Source organism: Diospyros lotus, chromosome 1 (assembly GCF_014633365.1).
Source record: "Diospyros lotus cultivar Yz01 chromosome 1, ASM1463336v1, whole genome shotgun sequence".
NCBI classification, from domain to species: domain Eukaryota; kingdom Viridiplantae; phylum Streptophyta; class Magnoliopsida; order Ericales; family Ebenaceae; genus Diospyros; species Diospyros lotus.
In genome coordinates this window covers 26,442,502-26,458,489 of record NC_068338.1, presented here as the reverse complement: position 1 = coordinate 26,458,489, position 15,988 = coordinate 26,442,502, and the positions used below count along the sequence as shown (strand labels likewise).

At 37.7% G+C, this 15,988-nt stretch overlaps 1 protein-coding gene across 1 annotated transcript; it reads left to right on the top strand.

The window, feature by feature from the left end:
• The first annotated feature begins 10,951 nt into the window (after nucleotides 1–10,951).
• On the top strand, nucleotides 10,952–14,143 carry LOC127794977 (serine/threonine-protein kinase D6PKL2). The gene is made up of 2 exons (XM_052326370.1): nucleotides 10,952–11,590; nucleotides 13,133–14,143. The coding sequence occupies exons 1-2, from the start codon at nucleotides 11,025–11,027 to the stop codon at nucleotides 13,926–13,928; spliced, it is 1,362 nt and encodes a 453-aa protein (XP_052182330.1). The 5' UTR covers nucleotides 10,952–11,024; the 3' UTR covers nucleotides 13,929–14,143.
• Nucleotides 14,144–15,988: the final 1,845 nt, after the last annotated feature.

The following is a 15,988-nucleotide window of genomic DNA, read 5'->3' as shown; positions in this document are numbered from 1 at the left end:
CATGTGTATGGGACTCTTGTGTAATAACGTGATGAGCTAATTTGATATATAATATATAACTTTTGAAAAATTGATAGAGGTAGGCAGCTGTTGAATGAGGAGGAGGGGTGGTGCTTTCTGTATTTATATATTTATACTAAAATAATTTTAGAGGTATTGAGTGTAATTATAAACAATATCTATTTTTATTTAATTTATTTCTAATTTGAGAAGTTGTTTAAAAAAAATAAAAAAAATTAAAAAACACACGACACGACAAAAGGCTTGATTTAGCCAACCTTGTTAAATCAGGCATGGGGTTGGTTTTATGATAAAGAAACTTTGGAAATAATAATATTTTATTTGGGTTGTAGTTTTTTTGTTTAAACGTAACATAGCTTTATGCGGTAATTATGTGATTTGATTAGACGTTTAATTAAAGAAAGAGCAAAGAAAGAAAAGTGGCGTCTCTGTGTTGGTGATGGTAGTGGTAGTGGTAGTGGCAGTGGTAATTTTCCTAAGATTCAAAAACCTAAAACAAAGCAAGCAAACATGAAAAGATTGACGCATCGGCAGCTCATGTAATTCCAGATTTCGTCACGGCAAAAGGTTAAGTCTGAATTGTCGACTTCGTTCATGTAAATTAATTAATGGGTGCTTTACTCTGTTGGACAGCACCACCACCACCAGCCATGCATATATACTTGTGCATGTAAAGCCGAGACGTCCATAATTTTTAATAATGAAAGGCAACACCACATGATAGATTTCTCCAAGAAAATGATGTCCAATTTTTTAAAAATAATAATAAAAAAAACAAACATATGCATTCATAAAGTCAAAAGGGTTTCTAGCTAACAACTTCGAGATCTCAAGATTGTTCATATTTCCCATGTTTGATAATCACCCATATATCAATTCTTACCTTATGTTAGGATAAGTTATTGATTATAAAGAATTATTTTGTCTTTTTCAGGTTATATTTGTGTGTATATAATTAAAATAAATACTACTTTGTATAAAATACAACTAACTTTTGATAATACTACGGTATATTTGTGACGTATTTAGCACAACTTAACCTTAAGTAAGAGACATATTAATAAACAACAATCTCTTATTGGTATGAGTCAATGATTAATAAATTATGAGTTATAAATAAAAAAATCACTCTCCTTCAAACAAAAGTCATTTATGTGGCATTGATTGAAATGAACAAGATTTCGTATAAAATACAATTAACTTTGACCTCATCGCTATTGATAGGCAAAGAGTTCGTGATTAAGTTTAGCTAACTTTTAAGAAGATATAAAGAATGAGTTTCGGGTTTTTTTTTTTTTTTTTTCTCATTGTCAACCTAACAATATTAACCAATCACATCATTCCACTTGAAAAATAAATGGGTCAAAATTCATTTATAAATCATTAGCTTATCAAGCAATTGTCTCAAGGGGACTTGTCATTGGAATGGGCATGTTGAAACAATTTAGTCATTTCTGATCCAGCACAAAGAGCTGTTGGGATGTGATTAAAAGCAGGAAGGTGGTTGGAAGGGGGCATGACAATTGACCAATTTCATGTTTGGTTGGTATTGATGTTAAATCAGTAATTAAGTTTGCATAAGCTTCCTTTTTTCAACTTTAATGGTTCCTTAAAGTTCAACCCACTGCCATATGTTTGTGGAAAATATTTGTCAACAAGACTTGATTAATGTGTTTTTATTGGAAGTGGCAGTATTTGGTGAAGCCATTGAATCACATTCACTATTTTGACTTATTGCCATCTTGTGAAGGCAATGAGTAACACATTTTGAACATCACATGGGCATTGGTTGAGCTCTAAATTGCCTATGATATTATATATGGTCTCATTTAATATGGTGGGTTACAATTGTTTAATTCACCTATTTTATGATTATTTCAACCAACATTTCTTGCTTTTATAATTTTTGTTTTATTTTTGCGTTTTGAGAGATTAAAAAATTGTTAAAGTTACTCCCAATGAAAATAACTTGGTGATATGTTACCAGAATTTAAGAATTTTTTTTTTATTTTGAAAAGTTAATATAAGGTTATGCCTAAAAAAAATTATTTGATACTTCATGTAATTTTGAAATATAACTTAAAGGAGAAAAACATAATGAATTCTCTCTGAGTGACGATGGGTATCATTTTTCAGAATAATCCACTGATACTATTCATGAGTGAGCAATTAATTACCTAGCTGAGTGAATAATTATTTTTTATTATAATCAATTAAGAGAACTCAGAGACAATCGTATTACCTATCAAGTCATTAATTTCCGTAGAACACAAATCAAGTGGTTGAGTCATAATAAATTGGAATTCGTACCAGTAGATCGTGGATTCGATTCATTGCCCAGTGCAGTAAAACAAAATCTCCACCTATAATTTACCTTCTCTATCGAAATCGATGGCACGAACGACAAAGAACCGCATAAAGACAATAATTCAATTCATTGCCATGCGAAGTAAGATAAAGTCTCCACCTATAATTTACCTTCTCTATCGAAATCGATGGCACGAACGATAGGGAACTACGTAAATACAGTAATTCCAAGTCATTGATTAAGAATTCACATGAAATATTCTATTTATTCTCGAAACAACTTATTAATGTTTTATTTTCATCCGATCTATAAATCCCAAGTAGTTTTTCTAGTAGCCAAATTGAGCAAATGGTGAAAATATTTTATAGGGATAGCAAATTCTTAAGATCAATTGCTCTAATTCTAAGGGCATTACTTTCATTATTTTTTATGACATTTTAATCATATAATTTAAGAACTTAATAATTGGGGGAGAGTCTAATATACAGATATGGAGACACACCCTTATAGATAACCAACATACTTACCTTATTGAATAACAATCAAAGAGACTCATGGAAAAATTTTCCCCATGAAAAAAGAAAAAATTTGAGTGTAGGGGAAGAGGGGGAGGGGAGGAGAAGCCATCGGCTGACTGCATTTCCCTGCGTATTCTTGATGAATTGGAGTACAACATCCAAGTGGTCCATGATGGCCCAATTATTATTAACAGTCGTGGATAATTGGGCCCCCAACCTGCTGATTTGGCCCAGCCATTGTGCTCGTATTTATTTTGAATTTCTACACAGCTTGTTCCTTCTTCATCTCTACCCCTAGGTGGTGTGATTGAAAATTTTAGAATCTTTAAGATATTCTTACCATTCTAATAGGAAATTTTGAAGAAAATTTAAGGCAAACAATGTGTGATTTAAAATTATTTGAAGTTAACCGTCTTTAGGTTTTTTTTTTTTTTTTTAAGGAAATAAAAACGAGAATAAGAATGAGAATAAAATAGACATTTTTCGTTATATTTATTTTGTTTAAAGTAAATATGGTAATATTTTAATATTATTTAATTTAAAGTTTCAAACAATTTTTTTAATGTTAACTAATTCAAAATAATAATAAATTAAAGCAAATGGCTAAGGTTTTGATTTAGGTTCGTAATTTTTAAAGGAGAAATTTGTGATTATATTGTGAATTTCATAGAATGGCTTGTTATTTAATCTATTTTCAAAGAGAATTTTATTAAAATAATTATTGACTTATTGTAAGTCTTTAACGAGATTTAATAAAGTATCTGATCTTAATATTATAAATTTTATTTACAAGATTGTCATTAAATTTTTTTATTTGATAATTAATCAACATTTTCTACAAAAATATTATTTTTCATATGCATTTAATCATTTGTATCACAAATAAAAGCAACAATAATATAATATATTAAACTTTAATAGTCGTTTTTGTCTATAAAATCATATTCTATAAAGTCTTTTTAACTCATATCATGCTAAATTTTTGTCTTTTGCTACCTCACTTATTAAATACTTGTTTCTTCAATTCAAGACGATTTTATCTTCAATATATATGTTACTCTTAACTTTAATACAAATAATCTTAATTTTAAATTTATAATTTTGTTATGTAATTACAAATGTATGTTAATATTCTCACCTCCATCCCACTAAGTTAACCCCTCTTATCACAGCAGGGAAGAAACAAAGACGAATCCCAAAAAGGCAAGGCAAATGAGGGGGGGAAATTAGCATCTTGTCTCTGCATTGGATCATGTTATATATGGTGCCAAAAATGCAAAGATTTTTGGCAGCTCTTTTTAAAATGAAATTCAAAAGAATGATAAGATGCCACTCAAAACCCAGAGACAGGATCAAAATTCACATAATGATTAGTCAAATGGAAATGGGAGACTTCCAGTTCCATCCACACAGCATCGCATTTGTGGAGTAGAATGAGACAATGATAAAAGCACTATAACAAATCATTGCAGCCAAGGAGACAGTGGCTTTTACAGCATCAAAGTAAGCCCAAAAGCAAACAGTTTTAACCTTTTACTTGATTGTTTGAGGAGTGCTCTGGAGCCTAATTGCTGCTGCTGCTGCTGCTGCTGCCTCCGCTGCATCATTCATTTCATTTTCATTTATTTGCCCTTAAAAGGAAGGCCATTTTTCGAAAGCTTCTTTCTTTTGCCACCATACCGTGCTTTCCTTACATTGCGCCCCCTTTTTTTTTTCCAGCTTTTCGACTTGCGCAGCTGGCCTTCGCCTACCTCTGATGCTTACGCCTGCAGGACCACAGTGACCTCGTCCGCAGATGCTCCCAAGTTTGGCTCCATTCAAATTCGTTTGTTCTATATTTAGGAGATGATAAGTTTAAGTTTGATCCTTCATCGGGTGGGTGGGTGGGTCATATATATGCTTAACAAAGCTTTGCTTTCAACACTACTCATCCTTGTTCTTAAAATAAAAATTAACTTAGAAGGGAAATTTTAGATATCAAAATAAAATTCCAATAAAATATATTATATCTATATTTGGATTTATATTTATTCTTAAATAAAAAGATTATCTTTTCTTAAAAAATTCAAACAAAATTTCTAAACATAAAAACTCATACATTTAATATCTTTATTTAGTCTAGTAGGATTTATAATAACATTCTCTTACACTTAAAAAGTTTTGGCCAAATACATATTTTTGTCCCTATATTTTTAAGATTTTTTTCCCGTGGCCACAAAATTTTGATTGTTTTCATTGCGCCCCTATGAAGTATATATTTTTAAGTCAATTGAACACTTCATTTAGAGAATGCAATACACATGTCGACGTTTGATTTCGGCCGACCGTGATTCGTTTTGGGCCGCGGTGAGTCAATCCAAAAAAATACCGAGAAGGAAGGAAGAAAAACCCCTCCCCCCAAAGTTCCAAGCGTGTACACCAGAATCTTTTACGTGGTTCGGCCAGAACGATGCCTAGTCCACGGCCGCCATCTGATTATTCTCCCAGAGTGGCAGTATCTGATTATTCTTTTCTGTCCCTCCTCCTTGCTCCTCATGACCCCCTTTATTTCCATTTTTCTTGAGGGACTTTTACAATCTAGATAATATATAAAAATACAGTGTTTGTATAATGGGGGACAAATAGTTCTTACCGCCTTCGCAAGACCGGGAGTGGGATCCTCATTACGAGGGGCATGGGCTGTTACAGATAAAGTGATCGGACCCTACCTCTGACTTCTCAGCAGCTTTGCCGCTCATGCGAGCTGGAGGTTTTAGGCGAGCGACCTGGATGGTCCAGCGATCTGGAAGATATTTCAGGAGCTCGTTAGTCGATTGCTCCGAGCTCGTTGGGGGATTACCGGGAGCTCGCCATACGCTCGCTTTACGAGTTCTGGATCTTTGATGGAGGCTGGACCTTCCTTGACGAGGTCGTCCGGGCCTTCTTGGCCTTGGGTGATTGGGCCGGTCTATCGGACCGAGTCTGGCCCATGCGGGGTGATGCGGGAAATACATATAACAACACACGTGTTAAAATACTCAAATTACCCATCGCGCGTGCAAACCGACCATTATCTCTGCAACAACTTCTTTCTTCAATAGTCGGCGACAAGGCAGGGGAAACTGTAGAGACTGTCGTCAATGACAGTAAAAGAGGAAGGCGTTAGTAGTGGTTAGTTGAGGAAGGCGGAAGGCAAATATGTCAACAATGGCAAAAGGCGAAAAACCGAAGGCATCAACAATGGCAGAAAATCTTGTCTTCCTTGATCGACGATGGCCTATAGACAACTTCACATTTTTACCTTCCACCTTCCTCAACCAATGATACACTTTCCACCACTATCAACACTTTCGCCTTCCATCTTTAGCCATCGTCGACAATGGCCTCTGCATCTTTCCTTGTCTCATAGCCGGCCACTCAAGAAAGTTTTAGCAAATATGGCGGTTCATTTGCACGTGTGTGAATGGTAATTTGAATATTTTAGCATACATGTGTTGTATTCTCTAATTAATGTGTGCAATTGACTATAAAATATATAATTTAAAGGTATAATCGAAACAACCAAAAGTTCATGTGAATACATGAAAAAAAAAAAAAAAAAGTGAAAATATAGGAATAAAAAAATGTGAAGTCGGTTAGCCGTAGTTTCTTTCCCTCTTCGTTTTCCACATTCCTCAACCAATAATGGTCGATAGACGACTTCGCCTTTTTACCTTTCGTCTTCCTTAACCGACGATGACCTACAGATGACTTTGCCTCTTTACCTTCCACTTTCTTCAACCGACGATGCATTTTCCACCACCACTAACACCTACGTCTTCTACCATTCGCTATCACCAACGACGGCCTCTACATCTTTCCTTGCCTCATCGTCAGCCACTAAAGAAAAAAGTTATAGTAGATATGGTGGTCAATTTGCATGTGCATGAGAGGAAACTTAGGTATTTTAGCATGTGTGTGTTGTACTCTCTAATTAAATTGTGAAATTAATTTGAAAATATATAATTTATGAGTATAATAAAAATAACCAAAAGTTCATGTGACCACATAAAAAAATATAAAAATATACAAGTAAAAATATGTACTTTGGACAGAAAATTTTCCATAACATTTGTGTACACACACATAAAAACACTCCAACAATGGCTTGGCTTGGGTTCAGAAGTTGGGCCCAATGCCCTATCACCCGGGGTGGCCCAAATTGAAATTACAATGCTTGCTTGGACCCTTTTAGTTCACTAAAGCCCACAAGCCCCCAAAGCGAAATTGCACCAATTAGACTACGAGGTTGACATCCCGTCTCTCTGTCTAAACCTAAAAATGTTAAATTTTATTTCTATCCTTAATTCAGCTATTAGCAGGCTATTATTGACCGAGTTTATTTTACTTTAAATTTGATCAGATATCCAGTGCTTTTGGTTCAATTGATCTGAAATAGATAGAGAATATTAAATAAAAAAAATTATATCTAAACATATTTAATATGTTAGGCTGTTTGTGAGAGATAAATTTATGTCTTAAGTTTTTATTGTGATTCAAATTAATTGATTTATAAAATGAAGGGTTATTATTTTCTTAGTTAAGATGGTTGACCCGTGGCACTTATCTGATGATTAAGAGGTTGATTTATTCTGATAATTGATCTTCTCTATTAAACCCTTGATCTAACGGTTGTGATAATTTGTCTATTTCATCTTTCATTCGAGCAATAAGATCAAGATTAGCACACGAATGGAATTTTCAAAGAACCAAACCCTAACCCTTTATTGTTTGTATCAATTATTCATTTGAAATGTACACTTGCTTGTGAGAGTGAGAGGTTACGGAGATTGAAGAGTGAGTGTTGGGAATAATTCGATTATTGGAGCTTTGTACTCGGGTGTTTTTGTTAATTTTGATATTGTAAGTAGATTTTGGTTTCTTATTGATTTCTTTGTAATCACTATTATAATTCAGTTGTTCTATTATTCAGTAGATTGACTAGGGTGAAATCCTATCGTGAGTAGGATCAATTTGATCCAAATACATAAATTGGTGTTGTCAACTTTTCTGTTTCTTTTAGTTCATGTATTTTATTTCACATATATTACGTTATGAATAAATGTCATCTATGGCAAAATAGCATACGCAATGCATGTGTAAATAAAAAAAATATATCGTTGTTGTTTGCTAATCAAGGGGCATAAAAATTGTTCACACCAAAAGATGTGAAGATTCCAACTTATAATATTATGTTTGTCAAAAGATATAAGAAAGAAAAAAGGGCCACTCCCTCGATCCAAATTCCATAAGAACTGAGTGCCGTCGGGCCCCTATATGGGCCGAGCCCAGCCCAATTATGTAGTAATCTATAACAATTTAAAGCACATAGCGTGCGGAGTGGACTGGAAGTCGATGCCATTCAACATAAGCATTAAGATTAGGAATTTTATATGTAAGCTAAAAGGAAGACAATTTAGAAGACAGTTTAGTTAATCTTCATTCAAAAGTTGACAATTACAAATTTTTATGGATAATATAAATAAATAAAATAAAGGCAAACTAAAAATGTCCCATAAAGTAGCAGCGCATACAATATACCCTATAACCAAAATCTGGCCTCAATTAGAGAATCAATGTTTGGTTGACCTAAAAAAAAAAAAAAAAAGAAGAGAAAAACCCAAGAAAAAGAAGAAAGTTACAGTTTACTGGTCTCCATGTGTTGTCAAAAAAGTATAGAAAAAGAAGGTTGCAAAGTTGATGGGTATCAACTTGTTGACTTTGAAACTAATTAATAGGGTCTTAATAATTTTGGTAGGATGAAGGGCAAACTGCATTGTTTCTTCTGCTAATGATGACAATTATGAGGAGGCCATTACGCTTTTCCATCAGCAATCATCCGCGGCTTTGTGGCACAAATTATGCATCCAACTTCTGACGCCATTTCGAAACTTGAGAGAGAGAGAGAGACAGAGAGAGAGAGAGTAAATTAAGCAACCAATTAGGGGAATGGGCAGTAAGAACTAATTAGCGCACACGTGATGTGTCCCATCCCATTGCATGCATGGTAGCTTCCACTTCCAGCCCATCTATTTCAATAATAAAGCCAATTGGATTTGGATCCATATCCATACGTTAAACATTAACAATTCAAGTAAGAAAGAAAATATATGGCGACAGAAGTCAGTCAATCCGGCCGGGTGGGTGGTAATTAATTTGGTGATTTTAGCAACTATATATATATCTTCTCAATTCCTTTTCTCTTGCCCCTAATTAGTACTTATTAAATCTTGTGTTTCCTTTTTTATTGATACTCATGATAATATATATTATTAATCTTATTCATATCTTTTTCTTTAGTGAGAATTGCTAAAAATAACGATTCACTTTTTAGTCATGAGAATGACAACAACTAACAATGTATCCTAGTTAAGGAAACTAATCTCGTACTAATACTAATTAATTATATATATATATATAGGGGTGGCTACTAACTGCTTCGAAATTAATTAGTGGTTCTTGAAGAGACAGGAATATTGGGATGAGGCAATTGGTGGCCTGTCATCTTCATGTTAAGGAGCAATAGCGAAGACTTTTGTTGGACATTGTAATAAATAATAGACAAAGCAGTTCAATCCCATGCAGAAAGAAAGAAAGAAAGAAAAAAGGTAACATTACATTAGGAGTGGGAGTCTCAGATAATCGAAGTCAAGAAAACACGATCTTGTTGTTTATTTGATGGGGACAGAGAGAGCCATTTGATCCACAAATCACAAACACGAGAGTCCAAATGTGTGCAGTTTTTGATATTTGAACCACAAAAATATTGTCTTTAACAATGGCCAAACTCTTGGAGTCAATTGGCTTGCTGTTAACAATTGTGACCACATGGAATTTTTTTGGCTTTTAGCACCAAATTTAACACATGCCTATTTATCCTATTCTTCTGGCCGTATTTGGGTTTTAGAATTATTTTTTTTTTTAAATTTGACTGGCAACTTATTAAATAGTTTGTTTTTTTAGCCCATTAAATACATGCGAAGAGATTAAAAAATATGAGTTATACTCGTATACTTAATTATAGAGTACGTATTTTCAAAAATATACTTTTAAAATGCCAATCAAAAACTCAAAAACTGAGTTCAACTTTTCACTTAAAAAATTACTTATGGCTTTATAACGTAACAGTACTTGAGCATTTTTATAAGCTTTAGAAAGTAAGTAAAAAAATTATACTACGTACACAAACCCTAATGCCACCTTAATTATTCATTTAAACTAAAGAAAGTGTGCTTTGTGCCCCGACACACACTACTAATTTTATATCCTACTAAGACTTGATATGGAACCTAAAACGAAACAAAACATAACAAAGAGTGCTATATATTGAACTTACACTGTTCGACTTGCAACAGAATATATTTATGGCCCTCCTGCCATGAAGTTAGCATCTCGCGGGTGGCATTTGACCCCATGAAAGTTTGATGGCTGAATTTGGTGAAGGGGAACTGCATGTGTAGGCTTATCGAATTGACCATTTTCCATTGCACTGCCACTGGATGTTCAATTAATTTACTTAAATGATGGATCATCTACCAAGTACCAACTGCATGCCCAACGCAAGTAGTTGTATCTTTTACATGGGCGGTGTAGATTAATTAGGGCTAGAATGGCCATTGGCCACCGCTGCTTGCAGTAAAGTCCTGCGACGCTGTCCCTACTTTAATTCTTTATTGCCCTATTTTCACATGCCACCCCCCTTCATTTATGTCCTAAACGGGGATAACAAAGGTTTAATCAATAATATATGAACGATGATGCCTTCTTCGGTCCAATTTAGATAGCCGAATTTATAGTTCCACTGAAAAAAATATGTCGAAAATGCAATTGCTTTGGTTTAACAGTATAATAATAATAATTATTGTTACAAGTTAAAGCCAAAATAGCAGTGTTTTGAGACCTTTTATCAAGTCGGATTATAAATTCGGCAGCCTAAATGGCACTAAATATAATTTATTCGATTGTATAATATATATGGTCTTCGCCGAATCCACCGTTTGCTCAGTTTGGGCCCCTCGACGGCCCAAATCTACCTTTCCGGCCCATCAGCCGATATCCTTCAAAACCACTATCTGTCTGTCTGTCCTCTTTTCTCCATTCACTTTTTGCTCATCACTCCTCTCCCTCTCCCTCTCTCTCAAACAGAATCGCATCAAAATATGGAGCCATGGTTGGACGACCTCACCGACGACTTACAGAGCCTGAGCTTCAACTCCACCACCACGACCACCGCAACCGACATCCACCGCAGCACCAGCTCCGGTTCCGAGACCACCTGGACGGCAGCCTCCGCCTCCGCCGTCACCACCACTACCAAGCCCCACGCTCCCTCCGGCGACCCCTGCTGGGACGCTATCCGGCGCGCAAGATCAGAATCCTCCTCGGGCCAACTCTCCCTCTCCGACGTCCGCTTCCTCCTCCGCCTCGGCTCCGGCGACATCGGCTCCGTCTACCTTGCCGAGCTCAAGTGCGCCGCCAACTCCGGCGCGCTCTTCGCCGCCAAGGTCATGGACAAGAAGGAGCTCGCGAGCCGTAACAAGGAAGGCCGCGCGAGGACAGAAAAGGAAATCCTCGAAATGCTGGATCACCCGTTCCTGCCCTCCCTCTACGCGTCGCTCGACGCCCCCAAGTGGTCGTGCCTCTTGACGGAGTTCTGCCCCGGCGGCGACCTCCACGTCCTCCGGCAACGCCAGCCCGGCAAACGCTTCCCCGATTCCGCCGTCAGGTGCGCACGTTATCCCAATCAAATCACAAAAACACCGCCATTTATGAATCGTATCATCGATTTTTCGTGTTTACATGGAATGAATGATTGGGTGTTTCGAGGCGTAGTTTCAATCTTTCAATCACAGTTCAGATGGCGACGACAGTGATGAAGCATGATGGGGGGCCACCACCTGGCGGAGATCAGTGGCTGTCAGCCGTGGGACCCACCGGCACTCGCTGTAACTCGTTGCATCTGAAGTTTAAACTTCTATGGGATCCTCATTTTTACGGTGTGCCTTAGTCGCACCGGAACGCTTCCCTCTGCTTGGATCAGTGAAAAAGTGAAGAGTAAGATTTCGGGTCGCGATCGCACGTGCTCGGGTCCACGTAAGCTCGACGGATTCACTTCACAGTTCACAGTAGTCCAAAGTCAAACCACTTCGTTTTCGCTTCTCACCCAATAGAATTATGACTCGTCCTTTTAATTGAAGGCCATATTCTCCTCCGAATTACAATAAGGCCATAAAGTCAACCATTTTTTTGTGGCAAGTAATCACCGTTGGGTGAGCCATTGATTGGGTTTTGATGGCACAGTCGGGGTTGATTGGCCTTTGACGTGTTTGTTTGATTACCGATTCTTTCATTATTGTGGTCCCCCGTGGAATACGTGGTGGGTTGGCCCCCCCTTGTTATGGTATGGAAACAGGGGAGGGTAGTTTGGGCTTTTCAGTGATGCCCGAAATCCAGTGCCCGTGGGGTTCCGTTAAGGGCCGTTAGCTACTTTGCGGGAATTCTGGGATCCTTTTCCAAACTTGAGAATAAGAATACTTTCCTTCGCAGCCCCTATATTTATCCTTACTTCCTTTAGATGGCATCCATTGAGTTGGGACATTGATTAAAGTGCAGGGCAAAAAGTAGAGATACGAGGAAAAAGCGAAAGATAAGTGGGAATATGCCAAAATATGGGGATAGAAGGGATAGAAGACCGATTCTTTTCCACACCCCCACTTTGCATTGGAAGTTGTTTCGGGGCTCTATGCGATTCCCATGGAATAAATAAAGCTCTATTTCCGGATTAATTAAATTCAACTCTGTATATATATATATACACACCTCTATTTCTATAATTAGATATATCGAGCATGTAGCAATGAATTCATCATAACCATATATATATGGTTAGTCTGGCAAAAGCCACCTTTAGAGGTAGTTGCTTCCACTAAATTAATTAATAATTTGGGGAAGAAAAGTTGGTATTTCCGCTCCATTACCCAGCTCCCAGCTTTTGCTTGCAAGCAAATGATATGTGACCGATGAGGCAATGACCACCTCTACTCTAGCGTAGGCCCCCATGCCTCGTCATGTGAGCATTTCTCCCAATTATTTTATTGGGCTCGGGGCCATTTTCCAATTGCATTATGTATTTTCAAAACAATTATTTATTTGTAACCCTAATATATGATGAACTCGTATTGACTGATTCAAACTAGGAACAAAGTGCACGTTGCATGTCACAGTGTTGATTTGAGTTTTCAATTATCGTTTTGAATGAATGATGCAGGTTTTACGCATCGGAGGTAGTGGTGGCAATAGAATACGTACACATGATGGGAATAGTTTACCGCGATCTGAAGCCCGAAAACGTGTTAGTCCGATCCGACGGCCACATCATGCTCACTGACTTTGACCTTTCCTTGAAGTGCGATTCCTCCGCATCAACGGCCCAGATAATCTCAGACCAGAATCCGCCGCCGCCGCCGCCGCCGACCGAGTTCACGGCCGATCCACCTCCTTTCACGTCCACCTCATGCATTCTCCCCAACTGCATTGTCCCCGCCGTCTCATGCTTCCACCCCAAGCGCAAGCGCAAAAAGAAGCCCGGCCACCACGGCGGCCCCGAGTTCGTGGCGGAGCCGATCGACGTCCGCTCGATGTCGTTCGTCGGGACCCATGAATACCTGGCGCCGGAGATCGTATCCGGCGAGGGCCATGGCAGCGCCGTCGACTGGTGGACGCTGGGGATATTTATATTCGAGTTGCTGTACGGAGTCACGCCGTTTAAGGGGCTGGACAACGAGCTGACCCTGGCTAATATAGTGGCTCGAGCGCTCGAGTTTCCGAAAGAGCCGATGATCCCGGCCGCCGCCAAGGACCTGATATCGCAGCTTCTGGTGAAGGATCCGGCGAGGCGGATGGGATCCACCATGGGCGCGTCGGCGATCAAGCACCACCCCCTCTTCCATGGAGTGAATTGGGCTCTTCTCCGATGTACATCCCCGCCTTACGTTCCCCCGCCGTTTAGCCGGGACGTTGTCTCCGACGAGAGTTCCCCGGAAACCCCGGTGGAGTATTACTAATCAATGTGGATACTGAATTTTTGAATTTTCAAGTGACAATCATACGATTTTTCTTTCTTCCTCCTAGCAAAATACATTTTCTGACCCGTGCGTGGACCACGTGGGCGTGTTCATGCGTGCTACTTGTTCGAGAAAATGCCCCATTGGCCATTGGTTGTTAGCTGCTACGAAAGAAATTCACTGATTATTTCTGTCTCTTTGTATCATTTTGCCATCGTTTGATTGCCTGCCATACGTCTACTTCAGCGTTATTATCAGGTTTAACTAAAAGGGAAGTCCAAGAAAAAGTATAGAATTGAAGATTGTTAGAAAATAGTATCAAGTAATAGCGTCCAAATATCTGCTTAACAAACAAGTTTTATTAAAGATGGGCATTTCTCATGTAATTAAAGTTTAAATTTTTTTAAGACCGATTGCTCATTTAGTTTTAAGATGAGGCGAGATTAGTTTGATTATATATGTTAAAAAAAATAAAAAGAATCATAAAATTATCAAGTAAGGAACAAAAAAAAAAAAAAACTTTTATATTTTAGTTTTCGATGTGTCTAATCCCTCCTGTAATCTTCTAAAAAAAGTTTAACATAACCACGTGAAGTGTATCATAGGCATGTTAATGTGTTAGATTGTGTAACACTTTTGATGATTCCGATATAATAGTTCTTACAAGATGTCTTAACTTTATAATTTGCCTATATACTTAATAAATTTATTAAACACATATCCAAAGATTATGATTGTGAGTTCTGACAAGCGGATGTGAACGGACAACGGCATAATTGTTGGGAAAGATGAGGATAGGTGGAGATGGGATGGGGAAATGTTCGCTATCTAGCAAGAAAGTCCAAAGGAGGTGGGTGCTCAATCCGCGTTGCTGCAATGGCAAATTCGCTGTCAGCTGCTTCGGTCCATTAAGGCAGGCCCCATATGTGTGTGTATACGTTAATAGAGGAGAGTCGATGCATGGCGGCGTCGGCATCATCGGATCCCGACAATGCGGATGTAAAACAAATGATAGCAACCAATCAACAAGAGAGGAGAGGCCGCGAAGCCGCTGGCTGGCACGGCCATGGGGCTGGCTGTTGGCAAGAGGGTGCGGCCGGGGAGCGAGGCTGGAGCAACCCGACACCGACCGCACCACCCCCGCGTCGTAAAGAAGCTATTTTGTGCCTTGAAAGTATTATTATATTAGTAAAAGTTTTTTTTTTTTAATTAATAATTGATTATGTTTTTTTTTTTTTTATTAATGTGATGCCAAATAATTTTTAAACTCAATAGGGTGAGTGGTGGGGAGAAAGGGTTATTTTTGTTTGTTGGGTGGATGGAGCCCGCCCATGTGAATTGTTTGCTCGATGGTGAGGAAAGTGGGGCTCTGTGGGACTAAGTGTTTCTTGATATCTTATGATGCACCCTACTAACTTGTTAATTGTGTTGGACAATGGACAGTTTGATCTAAGGACGCATATTTGGTGTCCCCACCTATGAAATTATGCATTAATTATCTGGTAGGTGTACGAGAAAATTAAAATTTAAAGCTATAAATATAAGATTTATGAAAAAGTATTACTAAAAGTGATATTATCTTGCAATGGATGGTGCATAAAGATTACGTGTACTTAATGGAGAATGAATTGGACTAATCCTCAAGACAGTTACTGGTTGGAAATCGTTCGTTGTCTGTTAGTCGGGAGTATGTCCGAAAGGGCTCTATGATATCTAAGATAGAAAAAATTTCAAATTAATTTTATGGAAGGGAATGAAGGCTTCAGTGCATTCTTTAATTTTATCCTGATAGTTTAGTTTTATCGTTATGCAGTGCTTTTAAACATATAAAATTAGGATAATCAAGTCAAGATCTTAAGATTTTGAATGTCTTATCGTTGTGTATGTTGTGTGACTTCGTTCAACGCCTTTGCATGTCACTGAGCCTTTTATGAAAGTAAGGTTAGGAAGACGTCATTTGTTCTTGTTAGATACTCTCGCGCCCATTTCAGATTCTATTCTTATTAACGACATATTTCATCCGTATTTATTGAAGGCCCCATCGGTACCATGCCACCATT

What these genes read in the sequence shown, in the direction of transcription:
- LOC127794977 (XM_052326370.1), top strand. Translation starts at nt 11,025, where the DNA reads ATGGAGCCATGGTTGGACGACCTCACCGACGACTTACAGAGCCTGAGC. An exon ending in TTCCCCGATTCCGCCGTCAG is followed by an intron (nt 11,591 to 13,132) that starts GTGCGCACGTTA and finishes TGAATGATGCAG; the next exon opens with GTTTTACGCATCGGAGGTAG.